The 16,464-nt window shown below is 37.1% G+C and overlaps 1 protein-coding gene across 13 annotated transcripts in view; it reads right to left on the bottom strand.

Moving 5' to 3' along the window:
• MBNL2 (muscleblind like splicing regulator 2) overlaps window positions 1–16,464 on the bottom strand; it is a 201,897-nt gene that overhangs the window by 39,043 nt on the left and 146,390 nt on the right. For all 13 annotated transcript variants that reach the window (XM_043996340.1, XM_043996339.1, XM_043996344.1 and 10 more), the window contains exons 4-5: window positions 12,326–12,526; window positions 9,559–9,822 (exon numbers count right to left, since the gene is read on the bottom strand). In XM_043996340.1, the coding sequence (XP_043852275.1) occupies window positions 9,559–9,822; window positions 12,326–12,526 (465 nt within the window). The remainder of the gene's footprint in view (window positions 1–9,558; window positions 9,823–12,325; window positions 12,527–16,464) is intronic.

The raw sequence follows: 16,464 nt of genomic DNA, 5'->3' as shown, positions 1-16,464 counted from the left end.
TCCATAAATAAAGTATCACTCACCGACATTTGAAAATTCTGATTAAAAAATATGGAATGGGGGTAGGGGGGAGAGATACAGAAAGACAGAGAGAGAGACACACACACACCCAGAGACAGAGACAGAGACACACACAGAAAGAAGAGATGAGAAAAACAGGGGAAACCCACAAGGAAATTAGGGGACAGGGAATGTTTGATGAAGAAAGAGATATTCAGTATTACTAAGTGCTAAAGAGAAGACTAGGAAGTAGAATAGATACAGAAGAAACTTAAATGAAAGATAATGATAAAAAGGGAGAAGGTATACATTAGAATCAATGGCTGCCAACTATTGATGAACCATGGCCTCTGCTTTAAAAAATGAACACTGGCTACCCAGGTGAATTCCTTTCAGAGAAGTTAGTATATTGTCCTAGTACTTTTTTCACAAGTTTGCTTAAAACCCTAAGGCTGATTTTCCTCTTGATAGTTTAAAAATAGCTTATTCAATGATAACTACAGAAGTATACATCCTCTTTTTCTAAAGGGAATTAAAATGAATTTGATAATCTAGCACACCTGAGCCTCAATTATCTTTGTATTTCAAGTAACATCATATTCTCCATGTCTATTTTCATCATGTACTAGAGTGTAACTTAGTATCTGGTTATTTTAATCTTGTTTTAGCACCAAAGTACCAGCAGGGGTCAGTAATGCCTGTGGGAACCACTGGTGGTGTTGGCAGACCTATCATATAGGCAAGGAATAAAAAAAAAAATAGGGAGAAGAAAAAGAAAAAGAAAGGAAGAAAGGAGTATGTAAGGCATAACCACCTTAGACACTACTCAATGGTCTTAGAATCATTATTTACCTATCTCTGGACTATTGTGAGTCTTATAGTAGTTCTAATTTTCTTTGCATCCACATTAACCCCTTCACTCAGCCTCAGGGCTCCTAAGAGAGACTCTTCTTTTTTCTTCTTTTTTTTTGGTGAGGCAATTGAGGTTAAGTGACTTGCCTAGGGTCACACAGCTAGTAAATGTTAAGTTTCAGAAACCAAATTTGAACTCAGGTCCTCCTGACTCCAGGGCCGGTGCTCTATCCACTGCGCCACCTAGCTGCCCCCAAAGAGACTTTTCAAGAATGAAATCCCCCTGTTGTTGAAATTCTTAGATGTCACCCTCCTCCCAACCCTGAACTCCATGAAGACTTCCTGTGAGAGCTGCTTTCTCTTTTTTATTTCACCTGTAAACGATCTTTACCTTCTTAAATAATACAGAACTTTGCACAGACCCTTCTTTGTACTTCTCACAATATAACTTGTATTATAGGTATATGTCTAAGCCTCTTTATAAGATACTATACTTCTTGAAAGTTGGTGCTGGTAGGGGCAGCTAGGTGGCGCAGTGGATAGAGCACCGGCCCTGGAGTCAGGAGAACCTGAGTTCAAATCTGGCCTCAGACACTTAACACTTACTGGCTGTGTGACCCTGGGCAAGTCACTTAACCCCAACTGCCTCACCAAAAAAAAAAAAAAAAAAAAAAAGTTGGTGCTGGGCCATGTGACTTTTTTTCTCCCCAGGGCCTAGCACACAAACAATATTTAATAAATGAATTGAATTATCCTGAATTATCTAGCCTTTTTTCATTGTTTTTGCTCAAACTTTCCCAGCCATGTTGAACCAAGCCTTGTCCTTCCATCTCAATCTTCCCTTTCTAGATAGATCAAGAGGCTTTCTCATTATTGTTTTTATGCCATCTTGTGTTGTCCACTAAGCCTTCCCTTTCCAACTGTTAGTGAGACAGTGATTCCCTCAGCCCCATTTTGTGTTCTGTTAAGTATGTCACTCAACTGTGCCACCTACTGCTATCGAACCCAGATTGAATTGGTCCAGACCTGTGATTTCATGGAACTCTCCATACCAATTCAGATCATCTGCAGTCACCTTGCAATTTTTTTTTTTTGTGGGGCAATGGGGGTTAAGTGACTTGCCCAGGGTCACACAGCTAGTAAGTGTCAAGTGTCTGAGGCCGGATTTGAACTCAGGTACTCCTGAATCCAGGGCCAGCGCTTTATCCACTGTGCCACCTAGCCGCCCCTGAAGTCACCTTGCAATTTAAAGTCTTAGAGAGCAGGCTGGAACAATTCTAGGTCAAGTGACTTGCCTATGACCATCCACCTAAGTATGTTCCAAAGGCAAGATCTGAACCCAGTCCAGACCCTTATTTACTAAGCTTTCCTTGCTTCTTTTCATGGCCAATATTTTCTACACACTTATAAAGGACTTGAATGAGATTGTAATGCATAAGGGGCCCCAGAATTAGCTTTGCTGACAAAAAAAAATCAACTTAATTCTCTAAATTCACAGCATCACAGGGACCATGTTATCCCAAACTCCAGCCAGACCTGACACATATTGCTGCTTTTCAAGCTAATAAAGGCTTTTGCTAGAGGAATGTGCTGTCACTATAGTACTATTGTTTCAGAAAGGAATCTTTGCTGAGTTGTTAGATACCTAATTGCACAAAGACCCAAAGGCTGCCTGTTTCTCTTTAGTCAGAGTTGTCAGTAACATCTGTTTTATAATGCATTACTTCTTCAAATAGCCAAAATAGTGGATGACCTCCCTAAGCAAGAGAGATAAAGAGACAAAACAAGGCATCAGCCAAAGGAAAAGGCAATTTAAAATCCATTCCTGGTAATGGTTGACACTTGAAAGTTAAAATTTTGTCCCCTTAACTAAATTTGGGTTATGTTTTTTTTCCTTCCATCCATAACCTAGAATTGTAGGACTAGAAATGATCTCACGTGTCTAATCTGATTCCAGTGAGATCCTATTTTAAAAAGCTTTATAATGGGGCAGCTAGGTGGCACAATGGATAGAGCAATGGCCCTGTATTCAGGAGGACCTGAGTTCAAATCCAGTCTCAGACACTTGACACTTACTAGCTGTGTGACCCTGGGTAAAGTCACTTAACCCCAATTGCCTCACTTTAAAAAAAAAAAAGAGCTTTATATTTCCTTACCTTTTCTGGTAAAGCATTTCATTGTCTGAAATTCATTTACATCTCAGAGTTAACACCTGCCTACATCACTTTTGATATATATATCAGTGGATGGGGTGGGCCAAGCCGGGTATTCTGGGTGGAAAGAGTGGTATGAACAAAGGCTAAAAAGTAAGAAAATGCCCTCCATATTCTGTGAATGGTCTTATGTGACTAGGATAGTGGGTATATTTGAGAGGAGGTAGGTGAGGAGAGGAAATAAACCTGGAAGTTATGTTGGGACCAGATCATGAAGTGTTTCTCACCTCAAAGTAAAGAATCTCAGCTTTATTCAGTAGACAATTGGGAATCATTCCAAGCTTTTGCGCAGAATCTCTTCTGGAGAAGGCAATACTTAAGGAGAATGGGACATGATGGGGATGTTAAAACACTGGCAGGGCTATCATTATTACTAGATAGTTGAAGACTGCCTCTGCAGAATCTGGCTCAATGTTCTGGAGAAACTCCTTATCAGAGGTGACCAAATATAGAACCAACTGTCTTGGGAGTTAATGTATTCCCATCATTGCTGGCCTTTGAGTGGATGCTGGATGATCATTGGTCAAAGACATTGGAAAGGGGATTCTTTTTACAACTGTGGGCTGACATCTGAGGTCCTTTCCTTCATTGAGATTCTCCGATTCTTCTTTTTTTTTTTGTAGGGCAGTGGGGGTTAAGTGACTTGCCCAGGGTCACACAGCTAGTAAGTGCCAAGTGTCTGAGGCCGGATTTGAACTCAGGTACTCCTGAATTCAGGGCTGGTGCTTTATCCACTGAGCCACCTAGCTGCCCCAAGATTCTATGATTCTTTAGGAAGATAAACACTAATGTGATGTGTAGGCTAGGTGAGATGGTGGAGAGATGAGAGGCAAGCAGGCTCCAGCTTCCTTGTGCATACAACGGCTAACTTTTTTATGTCATGGTTTCCTTTAGCAGTCTGAAGAAGTCTACTGGATGCTCTAAAAAGTTTTTAATTATATAAAATGCACAGGACTACAAAAGAAACCAATTATATTGAAATCTTCTCTCTCTCTCTCTCTAATGGACCCCAGTTTAAAAACCTCTTCTCTAGGGCAAAGGTGATTGATATAAGCTAAAAGTAAAGGCGGGAATAACAGGGGAGAGAGTAGTGTGAGCACCATCACAAGGGAGCAAAGATTGTACACATTGGAAAGGAAAGTCTGAGTGAATGACTTCTAAAATGTCTTCCATCTCTGCAGTTCTATTCTTTTATGACAGGACTAGGTGACTGATTATATATGGTGTGGGAGAGAATGGATGAGTTGAAAATAACTAGGAGTTCTCAAGTTTTTCATTGGGAGAATGGCTCTTCCATTAAACAAAACCAGGAAGTCGAGAAGAACCATTTTCCTTTTTTTTTATTTGGTGGGAGAAGATGATCAATCAATTAAATAATAAATGAAGAAGCATTTATTAAATACTTACTATATTCCAGGTACTATGCTGAGTGCTATAGATACAAATAGAAAGCAACACGACCTCAAGGAGCTTTTATTCTTTTTTTTTTTTTTTGGTGGTGCAATGAGGGTTAAGTGACTTGCCCAGGGTCACACAGCTAGTGTCAAGTGTCTGATGCTGGATTTGAACTCAGGTCCTCCTGAATCCAGGGCCAGTGCTTTATCCACTGTGCCACCTAACTGCTCCCAAGGAGCTTTTATTCTAATGGAGGGGACAATATAAACGTAAATTGATAGATACAAGATAAATACAGAATAAATAGATGAGAATCCTAGAAGGGAGGACACTAGCAACTGCTGGAGTAGGGGGGTACCAGAAAGGACCTACCACAGGGGATGCTGTTTGAGTGTAGTCATAAGGAAAACAGGGGTTCTCAGAATTAGAAATTAGAAGGGAAGTAGATGTAGGAGGAAAAGAATTCCATTTATTGGGCGGGAGGAACAAGTCATTGCGAAGCCACAGAGACAGGAGATGCAGAGTGAAAACACTGTGTATGAAGAATAACAAGTAGAGCAGTGTGGCATATCATCCAATGTCTTCATTTTACATATTAGGAAACTGAGGACTAAGTGTTAGAGCTAGGATTTGAACTCCAGGCCTCTTGAGTCAGTGCTTTTTCCACTGTACAATTCGAGAAGCATTTATTAAGTTACTAATGTGTGCCAGATACTAGGTTAAGTGCTGGACATACGAAGCAGCTCCTGTTCTCCATAGGCTTAAATTCTACTAGGAAAAAACCCCAACACAATTAAATCTGTCTGTCTGTCTGTCTGTCTGTCTGTCTATCTATCTATCTATCTATCTCTCTATCTATCTATCATCCATCCATCCATTTATCTACATATCTACTGTGGGAAGTGCTAACAACTGTAGAAATTAGAACCAATAACTATATACCATTCTTTCATGATGTTTAGCTGTAAAAAGGATTAAATTATTTATACTACATGTATTTTTTTCTCTTTCTCTATAGAGAACAAATACATGTAGTATTTATATATATTTGTAGTCTGTGTGTATATATATATATGTATGTATGTATGTCTCCCCAAATAGATTGTAAACTCTTTAAGAGATGGGGTCCTCCCTCCCTCTCTCCCTCCCTTCCTTCCCTTCCTTCCTTCTTTTCCTCCCTCCCTCCTTTTCTTTTTATCCTCAGAACCTAGCACAGTAGTGGCACATAACAAATGTTTGTTGATGACTGATTACATGACTCAAAAGTTCTCTAGCAGGTTGGGCAAGTAGCTTGAGAAAGTTGCAGGCTTGGGGTTTTGGTTTTGGTAGATATGAGATGTGAATATGTTTGAAGGCAGAGAAGAAAAAAGTAGTGGAAGGAGATGTTGAAGATGTAAGAGGAGGAGAAGATGGTCAAAGAATCAAAAGATAGTGCCTGGAGGAAACAAAAGGGGAAGGGATCTTTTGATAGGTAGAGGGTTAGTTAGGTCTTGAAAGATAGAAGGGTCCTTCTTCCCCTGAGACAGGAGGTAAAAAGGAAAATATGAGTGAAAACACAGAGAAATTCTGAAGTAGAAAGAAAGAAAGTAGAGTTTGATGGCCTCATTCTTCAAGTTTGCCAGAGTATAATTGAAGAATTACTCCTCTAGACCATTTCTTCTTTAGGCTAAACCAGTGGTTCTCAAACTTTTTGATCTCGTGACCCCTTTAAAATTTATTTAGGACCTCCAAAAGACCTTTTGTTTTGTGGGTTATATCCAGGGATGTGCTAGTAAATGTTTAACAATTGGCTCTCAAAAAAAAAATGTTCTCACAACAGACTTTTAAGTTTAATCTGCATTATTAACATTTTCTCCATCACTTTTAAAAATATAAACGGTGAACAAAATAATAAAGCACGCCCTGATACCATGTGCCAATTTCTGAGGTATAAATACTCACACTGAAAATTTAACAATCAGTTCTCATGAGGCAGTTTGGGTTAACACCAGCATAACCCTAGACTTAAATCTATCAATATTTATTATATTAGAAGTTTAGCAATCTTAACATTATTATGAAAACAGTTTTGACCTCTTAGATTCCCTGAAGGGGTCCTGGAGAGTCCTACAGGTCTGTACTATACTTTGAAAACCACTGGATTACACAATCCCATTTATTTTAACTTTTCTTAGATCTAACTGTCCAGTCTTTTCAGCTTATCCTGTGCTTTTGTAGCTGTATATCTCTTCAGTGTCTTCTCATGAATAGAATATAGTATGTTGCTAGTATAAAGTTTTGTTAGAATTCAGTATTCAGAATAAGGTCTAAAGGCTAGGACAGGAAAACTAAGGGCTTATACAGGGCCTGACCCAGAAACAAAGGACAAGGAACAAAGTTTGGAGGCTAAACAAGACCTGGCAAAGTTGAAGAGAATGTCAGATTTCAACTTTGGAAAAAAGGTGGGAAAGTGGCCAAGTGTACTCAGTTTCTACATGTTTTTCATGAATAATTGAAAGATGTATAACAGATGCAAAGGTTTTTAAAGAATAATCATGTCACTATATTTTCTCATATATACATATATACACCCGTACACACACACACACACACACACACACACACACACACACACACACACACACACACACACATTCCACTGAAAACCTGATAAATATCCAGGAAAATTCTCTTCTATTAACTTTCCAGATTTTAAAAAACTTCTATGGAAGTTATGAAATAGATTATCTTTGATTGTCATAGTTCAGGAAGTATAAAAGGAGAAATAAAATATAAGCATGGTATGTCTGGCACTTAGCACTGCTCCTGGCCTATAGCAGACACTTAATAAATGCTTTGCTGAATAAATCTCCCCTTTCCTGGGCTAGAAATTTTAAATTTTTTTATAGTTGTATTTTGAGGTCTGCAAATTTGTACCTTAGCTAATTTACTTTCCAGGCAGTAGTAACTACTGAATGAATTGTGTGTTCATTACATTTCTTACTGAGGTGACTGGATCATTGATATCATCTGGCTACATTAATCAGAAAAGTCACAATTTGCATTTGCATTTTCATATTAAGAAATAGAAGAGTGTGTCTCTAGTGTACTGGCAATGTTAGCATTAGAATAGAAACATGTTGATTTACCCAACTGAATCCATGATGGAACCAAACTTGCAATTGGCTTCAGCTAAATAGCTGTGACAACTGCAATATTTTACATGTCCTTTCCATGGAAGGGTATGTGGCTTCTCTTTCTGTTAAGACCATTTCTTTGGGTTGTTTTTCTGTAGGCAGTGACAGTTTTCACGATATTGGGAATCTGAATTTAGATACTGTGCAATAATTCAAGAAATTACAGAAACTAGTGCTATGTTTACTGCAAAAACCTTCCTGAATCTATGTGGGTGATGTGAACATATGCCCCACAGGTGGGTCAGAAACTGCTACTACCATTGTGGTCTTGTCACCTGGGCATATAAACTGAATTCAATGTTTGGAGCTCAGGAAGGTTTATAGAAACTTAGATTTATTATTAATACAATAGCTCAGTTATACTATGGGTTGAATATACTTTTGTGAGGTAGTCTGGGAACCTAACCATCATTTTTCAATTTATTTTTATTGGAAAACATGTCAGGAGTTCCAAAATAACTTTCTACATAATTTCTACGTGAGTTTCCTTATCTCTAAATTGGAGAAAATAGTTTTTGCACTATCTACCTAATAAGGTTGTTGTGAAGAAAACACCATATATCTGTTATTAATATGTCTATAACAGAATTGCTCATATATTAAAAAATAAATCTATAATTAAGAGATATTTCTCATAAGATAATAAAGCTGAAACTAAAGTGGTTTTCACTTTGAAAAAACTTTACAAAATTTGTCAAAACCTTATTTTTCTTTAAAGAAAAAGCCCTATCATTTGTAGAAATAATTAACCACAAAATGATTACAGTACTTTTTCCTTTATAAAGCTGGTTCCAAATGTATTCTTTTGCCAAGAGAAACATTAAATTTTTTATATCATGAAATAACATTATTTAGTACTTTTCACATGGCTCCACTGATACAGATGCATTTAGGAAGATAATGAGTTCTGAGGAAATGATGAGGGAGAGGAAAAATGAGAATGAAGAAAACATGAAAAATAGCAACTCTTTGACAGGGCCCCCAAAGACAAAACAAGGAAGGGCATGAGATGGGGAAATTGCACATCCTTTTCTTAATAACAAGTCCACCAAAAATCACAGAATTGTGTCTTTTGGGGGGGGAGGGGCAATGAGGGTTAAGTGACTTGCCTAGGGTCACACAGCTAGTAAGTATCAAGTGTCTGAGGTCATATTTGAACTCAGGTCCTCCTGAATTGAGGGCTGGTGCTTTATCCACTGCACCACCTAGCTGCCCCAAAATACTAAATAATTGTGTCACTTTGAAGGGTTATTTTATTAAGTGGTTATAGGTAATTTATATGAAACCTATCTAAAGGGGAAATAACTGCCTATGGCCTTTCTTGTTTTAAAGAAAAGCATTGGTAGGCCAGAATTCTTATGTCAACAGAAATAAATTTGGAACTGCTTATTCCCTAGGAAGTAACAGCTTAAGAGATTTTGAGAAAAGGTCTGAAACATCTGCCTTGTTTTGTCCAACTTTGTTTGCTTTTTGCTTCTCACTCTCTGAAGCTATAAGGCCCAGACCCTTCACTTGTTATAGCTCATTTTGTCTCCACACTGCATCCGTACAACCACTCCCCACAAACACATGGTTTGATAATTCTCATAGCCCATGTCCTCCATTCCTTGTTATCAGGAAACTAAATGGATACTTTTAAATCTGGAGGTTAAGAATTAAAGTTGGAGAGGAGAGGAGGAAGTATGTAATAACTCTCTACACCCAAGGGGTTTATCTATTGTGCTGAAGTAGCGAAGGAAGGGCAGACACTGAAGAAACTAATACAGGAGGGAAGAAATAACAGCAGCATTCCTGATTTCCTAGCTACTTTGAGGGCAATACACAGGGAATGTGGCCTAAGAAAATTCCTACAGTTAGAGGAACCATGGCTGGGGGTAAGGGGTAAGGTGGTAAAAGGCAAAGCTGGAGAGATGCTCACTTACCATCACTGTCGCTGCTGCGGCGGCTGCCTGAGCGGCGACGGCAGCCTGGTTGGCTTGGTGCTGAGCTGCTTTGATTTTGGCCTGCAAGTGTGCAGGAGGGTGGAAATATTTGCATTTCTCCCTCATGCAACGACCCTTTATGTAATCCATACAAACGGTTACAGTGTTGTCATTTGTATCAATCATTGTGCTGTCTGAAGGATGAGCAAAGCGACAGTCAGTCTCTCCTCGGGCACAATTTCCTCTCTGGAACTCTCTGCACACCTGAAAACATGTGTCAGAGAAGGGAAATTGAAGGGGATGGACCGAACGGCCGACATGTTTGTAAAGGAAGGAGGGTGTGTTTTTTTTTCTCCTGCTAATGGGTGTTATTTCCATTCCACTGATGAGAAAGCTTTATTTAACTAGAACTCAACTATCCAATCAACCCTCAATTAAACACTGTATTTACTATTTTCTGTTTTTAGAAACAAAGAGGTGAATCAGACTCCTGATAAGGAATTCACCTACAACCAGGTAGGATCTCCCATGTTTCCATGGTTTGCTTTGGGTTCCTACAAGCTTACATATAATAAAAAGGAGCAGTGGGAGAGGGAATAAAGCTACTTTTCCCCTTATAAGGTAAGAGTCACTCTTGCTATGTAGTAATAATTGATGTCTACAATCATGAGTCTAATGAACTATAAGGTCCTTAATCATCAGAGATGGATTCAGTTATGCTCACTATAGTGTACTTGGTGAGACATGAAAATGAATTAATACAGTAGAAGTAAATTAGATTAATAAATTCAAATAAATTAATAGTAATAATTAATTAGAAATATTTCCAACAGGAAGCACTGAAATAAAAATGGCTTTCCCCTCAACTCTCATCTCAAAATTGCAAGTAACCAGAATGTGTCATCCCCAGAGCATTCTGGTTCATCACAGTTTTACTATATAAAGCAAAATTCCTTTAGAATTAGGAAAAAAATTCTCAGTAATCTTGTCTCTATATTTGTTAGCATTGTCAGTAGAGTGGAAGAAAAAAACAATAAAATTTTTAATTATCTTTAGATTTCAAGTCGAAAGGTTAAATACTATTTTGTTAAAATAGTGCTTTGATCACATTGGTTTGTGTATTCAAAGTATTTAACTGAGCTTAGCTCTTGGTGTAAAATGCAGGCTTTCTCAAAATCAAACCTATTTCTGAAATTCAGCTTCATCTACAATGGGCTAAGTGGTTTGAAATGTAAATTGAACACATTACAAAAGTATCAGTAGGTCTCTCCTGCTAGGGACATTATCTAAGCATTCTGTCTTTGGCTTGTAATACATGAAGGAGAAAACTATTTTGATTTTCCCCTAAATTACATGTAAAGATTTTTTCATAGTTGGAAAGAACATAATCTTTAGTCATGTTATGTACTTATCAAATATTTCTACTGAATAGTATTAAGGGTGAATGTACTCTGCTGTTGTAGGCTTTGTTCTTTACTTGAAATGAACTAAAATTGGCTTTGCTAAAAGCCATTTCAATTATTTTGTGTTATGTTATTGTCTATTAGCAATTTATCTCCATCACCTGGGTTTGACTCAGCAATTTTAACCTGATGCACATCATCAGTTCTCCTATGAGGCCAGTAGGTGGCGCTCAAAACATTTTGCAGTTTTTTGAAAGGCAATTCTTTTTCTTTCTGTTAGAATTGGTCATAAAAAAAAAGTGTGGGACTTAACTTTTTTTTTTAAACCATTAGTCTTTCACAACTTTCCTTTGTTAACTTTTTTCAAAGGCAGTTCTATCTGTCCCACATTTTATTCTGCTCATGATCTGCTTGATAAATATTTAAGATTGAAGTAATTGATGTTTAGGGTGGGAGAGAGAGGATGATGTCAAGACATTTTCAAGCCCTTTGTTTCATGTGAGAAGAAATTTTACAATATACATTGGGCGTTGATGTGTATGAGGAAAGTAAGTATGAGCTTTGTTCTTAATACTATGAATGAAAAAGGAGAAGCATGCCCCTAATAAAAGCCTTCTGAATTTGTTTATTTAAATAGTGGCAGCCTGAAAGTCTAGATTCTAAAACATATCAACATTTCATCGCCATCAGAGTTTAGTGGGCAAATACTCAAACATGTATTTAACTCAAACAAATAGAAGCTGAAAGAATATATTCTCACGACTTAATACAAAGGACCAGCATAATTTCAGAGCACATTTACACAAGAGCATACAGAAACTAACACTGGGGGTAGATTTAAGTGAATTCCTCAGTAAATCTACTGTAATATTTACACTTTATACTCATGACCAAGTCTACGATGTAATGTAAAATATAAAATAAGTGGATGAATTCTTTAGCTCAGATTCTAGTGGAAACTCAATAGTAAAAGTGCTTGTTGGGGTTTCCTTGAGTTAGCACTACAGAATTATACATTTTGACTTAAAATAGCATTTCACAATAGCATTGAAGATTAGTTTTTAAAATTCTACTAGTCCAGAGATAATTTTATTAAATTCCCAAATTTTCACCAATTTACTAAGCACAATACTGCTATGTGTCCAATGAGAGGGAACATACATAAACTGAAGAAAGGACTGTGGGTCTTGTTTTCATTTCATTAAAATTCTAACTCATCCACAATTTAATTCTTTTTAAGACTCATATTTACAATCCAGTCTTCTTTTTTTTGGCATGGCTGCTTCACTAGACCTAAATTACTATTATTCATGCACTCACTAGCATAGAAATGCACTTCCAATTATGAACATTAAGGAAAGTACCTCGAGTTTATCCGTCCTGAGGAGTTTCTGAGTAGCAGCTGAGCCTGGGACTGTAACAGGTGGACTTCCAGGAACAATAACAGGTGTGGTAGGTAGAATTTCAGTAGGGACTAGCCCAACTCCAGGGGTTACAGGTGTTAAGTAAGGAGCAAAACTAATTGCTGCATTTGTTCCTAGTGCTGGACCTACAGGAAACGTAGGCTGTGAAATGAAGACAACATGTAAGAAAAGAAATAGATAACTTTTCATACCAATTTTTTAAAAAATATTTTCTTTCAAAAAATTTAGCAAATGATAACTGAATACAATTTTATAAATCCACTGGATGAATATTTTCACTTGTCTTGTTTTAAGCAGGATTTAATAACAGCCTTTAAAGGGCATGTAACAGTTCTGCTAGGGGGTTGTTTGGTGAAGAATAAATCCAAGATAGCACCTGTGCACTTGGCTCCTCCTGTAAAAATATCAATGTTCCTTTAAAATAGCTTCAATGTATAAAAAGACACCTGAGAACAATCTGAGACTGCAACAATAGGGAGAAAATTGAGTTATTACTCATGCAAAGGAAGAAGAAAAAAATAAGTTTCATTGTAATTTCTCATCATTTCAAACTGTTGAATGCTCAGTTGCTAATTAAGATGGTTAAGTCTATTTTACACTCCTGCATAGAATCATAACACCATAGAATTGCAGAGTTGGAAATTATCTAGTCAATTCTCCTCATTTTACAAGTGAGACAACTGAGTCCTAGTGAGGTCCTGAAGCATGAATTCTATTGACAAATACCCAACACATGTTCAATGATTTCTTTCTTTTGCCTTACAACACCCTGCCCCCAACCCAACAACATCTATGTTTTCCAATCACAAAAGAGGATAACATGAAAACCTTAATCTTCACATGCATGACCTTGAGTCTGCTCATCAGCTTACTTCCTTTCTATGGGAGTGTGTGTGTGTGTGTGTAAACACATACACACACATATATTTGTATGTGTATATATATATATATATATATATATATGCAGAGTACACATTTTTGTATATATACAATATATGAATATACATATATAAAAATACATAAATGTATATTACTTTCTAGTTTAATGTTCTGCCCAGAACTAAGCAAAAACTCACTCTCTATGCCACCACTCAAGCATCACCTTCTTCTTTTTCTTCTTCTTCTTCTTTTTTTGGTGAGGCAATTGGGGTTAAGTCACTTGCCCAGGGTCGCACAGTTAGTGTCAAGTGTCTGAGGCTGGATTTGAACTCAGGTCCTCCTGACTCCAAGGTTGGTACTCTATCCACTGCACCACGCTAATAGCTACCCCAAGCATCACCTTCTAAAAAAAAAAGCCTTGCCTGAGTCTTTCATTGGTGCCCTCCATCCCCATTTTGAATTTTGTGAAATTTAGTTATATATTATTATTTAATAATATATTTTATATATAATATTATAATATATGTATATATATATAAAAATATATAAAATACTATCTCCCTCTGTAGAATGTAAGGGCAACTAGGTGGTGCAGTGGATAAGAATACAGAGCCTGGAGTCAGGAAGACTTTTCTTCTCCCAAGTTCAAATCTGGCCTCAGACACTTACTAGCTGTATGATCCTGGGCAAGTCACTTAACTCTGTATGCCTCAGTTTCCTCATTGGTAAAATGAGCTGGAGAAGAAAATGGCAAACTACTCCAGTATCTTTGCCAAGAAAACCCCAAATGGGGTCACGAAGAGTCAGAAACGACTGAACAACACAGAATGTAAATTCCTTGAGAGTTGAGATTGTTTTGATTTTTAATCTCTATTCCCAGTGCCTACCATCTAGTAGACTCTTAACAAATGTCGGTTGATTGACTGACTGACTGTGTTTTTAGTTCCAATTCAGCATTCTTTGGATACAGCCACTTTCTTTGGAGGTGGGGGGAGGGGGGGAGGGAAGATTTTATCTGCCAGAGGAAGTTTACTTATCCTTTCTCACCATCAATTGAATAATCACCACAGTGTACCTTATCCATTAAACAACCCTCATACTACTTTATTTCATACTGGTTGAGAAGCAATGCTCTAGTTTTTTTTAAAAAAGAATATGAGTGATGAATTTTTAAAATTGCCATCTAAATATTTGGAAAATGGAATATGAATCTGCTACCCTTAGAGGAAATAATGTGCAGTTCACAGGAAAACATAAATTTTTTTAAGCCCCACTGTTAAACATTCAATGTAACTAAGATTTTCTTAATAAATGTTTCACTTTATCAATTCAATCTAATTCAATTCAACATTTCTTAAGTTCTTGCTCTGTGGAAGGTACTGTGCTAGTTGCTGGGGATGAAGGCCAAGGTCCCTGCCCTCCAGGAGATTAAATCCAGTACCAAAAGAGTAAATATAAAGAATATATAACGTAGCATAAATTAACTGAAAGAGGAAGAGAGTTGCTAATACATGGGATCGGAGAACACTGATCAGGAAAGTCTTTGTATAATGGGGGGGGGGGGTGTTCCTAAATTGTGCTATGTAGGAAGCTAAGAGATGTGTGAAGGATGTGTTACAATGGGTCCTTTTTACATGAGAGGGTTGATAAAATCTTTTTCTTTTTAAAGAATAACAAATTACCCGGGCAACCAGATTTCAAATGGGTATGACAGAAGACAACAGATTCTTGCTATTTTATAGATTTTTTTTTTTTACTCCTGTGAGAGACTGAAGAAGTCTTTGCTTCAGTAACTAGGTGCTGGCTGAGCTAATTATAACCACACTTGTCAGCACTGCTGCCTCAGCATTCTCACAAGAATCTCTCAGATCTTTAAAATTCAGACATAAGATTTACTTGGGGAAGAAATTCCTCCATAGGCTCTTAGCATGGGAAAAAATAGTGGTTAGCTCTTCTTTCATTTCTTTTTTTTTCCTTCAAAATTGAGTGTATTTGTATATGGATGTTTCTCATCCATGGATTTTCACTGGCTTTTTATAGATCTCATAACCATAATTTAGTTCCATTAACAAAAATCTGAGTCACTTTGAATAAATGTGGAATGCCAAGTGGTGGGATTTTTGTGAAAATGTAATTCTAGATGACCTTAACCTCCTGGGCATGATATGTGAAAATGCTCATGAAATATTACTTTTTCTACGTGTATAATTTAAAACCTTTGGCTGATCGCCAACTTCAACAGTAATTGAATAAAGGAGATTTCCTCTCTTGACTATTATTTTCTTATTTTTAGGAAAAAATGTTCCCAATCCCAGGTTAGGCACATGAGCCAGTACAGAAGCCCAAGGAACCAAATGTTTGAATTTTTGTGGCGAGAACCATCTCAAATCTCTTGATGACGTTTTAAAAATTACACATACCCTCAATTAAATCCCAAACAATTTCCTCCCCCAGAAAACCTCACATATTTCATTTATCAAAAAGAAATAATAGGCTGTAATCAATTTCACTATTTATTTCATTGCTTAAAGGGCAGCATGAGACAGCATGGAATTAGAGAAGACTGGCCTCCAAGTCAGGAAGTCCTGTTTCTCAGATATCATGGCTGTGTGACCCTGGATAAGTCTCTTGACCTTTCAGTGCTTCCTAAAATTATAAACTGCAGAGCAGACTGCAATTTGTATTGGTAGAGGAAGCTGATCACTGGGAGTTCCCTATATTCATGAAATCATAAGTAGAATACAAAAAATTTACCAAAAGAAATGATCAAATGGTAACAAAGTTAACCTTCTATCTATCAAGAGTTGACTTTGATGTGGCTTTGTAATGTTTGTAAAGCACTTTATATTCATTGTCTCAAGTGACTGAACATCTCTGGGAGATAAGTGATTATTATTATCCCAATTTGACAGATTATAGAACTGAGGCTCAGAGAGGTTACATGACTTGTTCAGAGACACACTACTACTAAACATTTGAAGATGGATTTGAACCCAGATCTTCCTGACTCCAAATCTATTGACAATTCAAAGGATACTTCACAGTATAGAATTTATCTCCCTATTTTAAACATCACTCAATGCCAATAATCAGGATGTTGTTTTAGAAAGTGAGGACTTTAGCTCTGTCTTCCATGATTTCAATATACATATGGGGATAACTTATCTGGAAAGAGCCTCAAACACAAATTGTTGTTCTTG

Source organism: Dromiciops gliroides, chromosome 3 (genome assembly GCF_019393635.1).
Source record: "Dromiciops gliroides isolate mDroGli1 chromosome 3, mDroGli1.pri, whole genome shotgun sequence".
In the NCBI taxonomy this organism is placed as follows: domain Eukaryota; kingdom Metazoa; phylum Chordata; class Mammalia; order Microbiotheria; family Microbiotheriidae; genus Dromiciops; species Dromiciops gliroides.
Note: the sequence above shows the minus strand (reverse complement) of the source record. Positions and strands in the feature narration are given on the sequence as shown.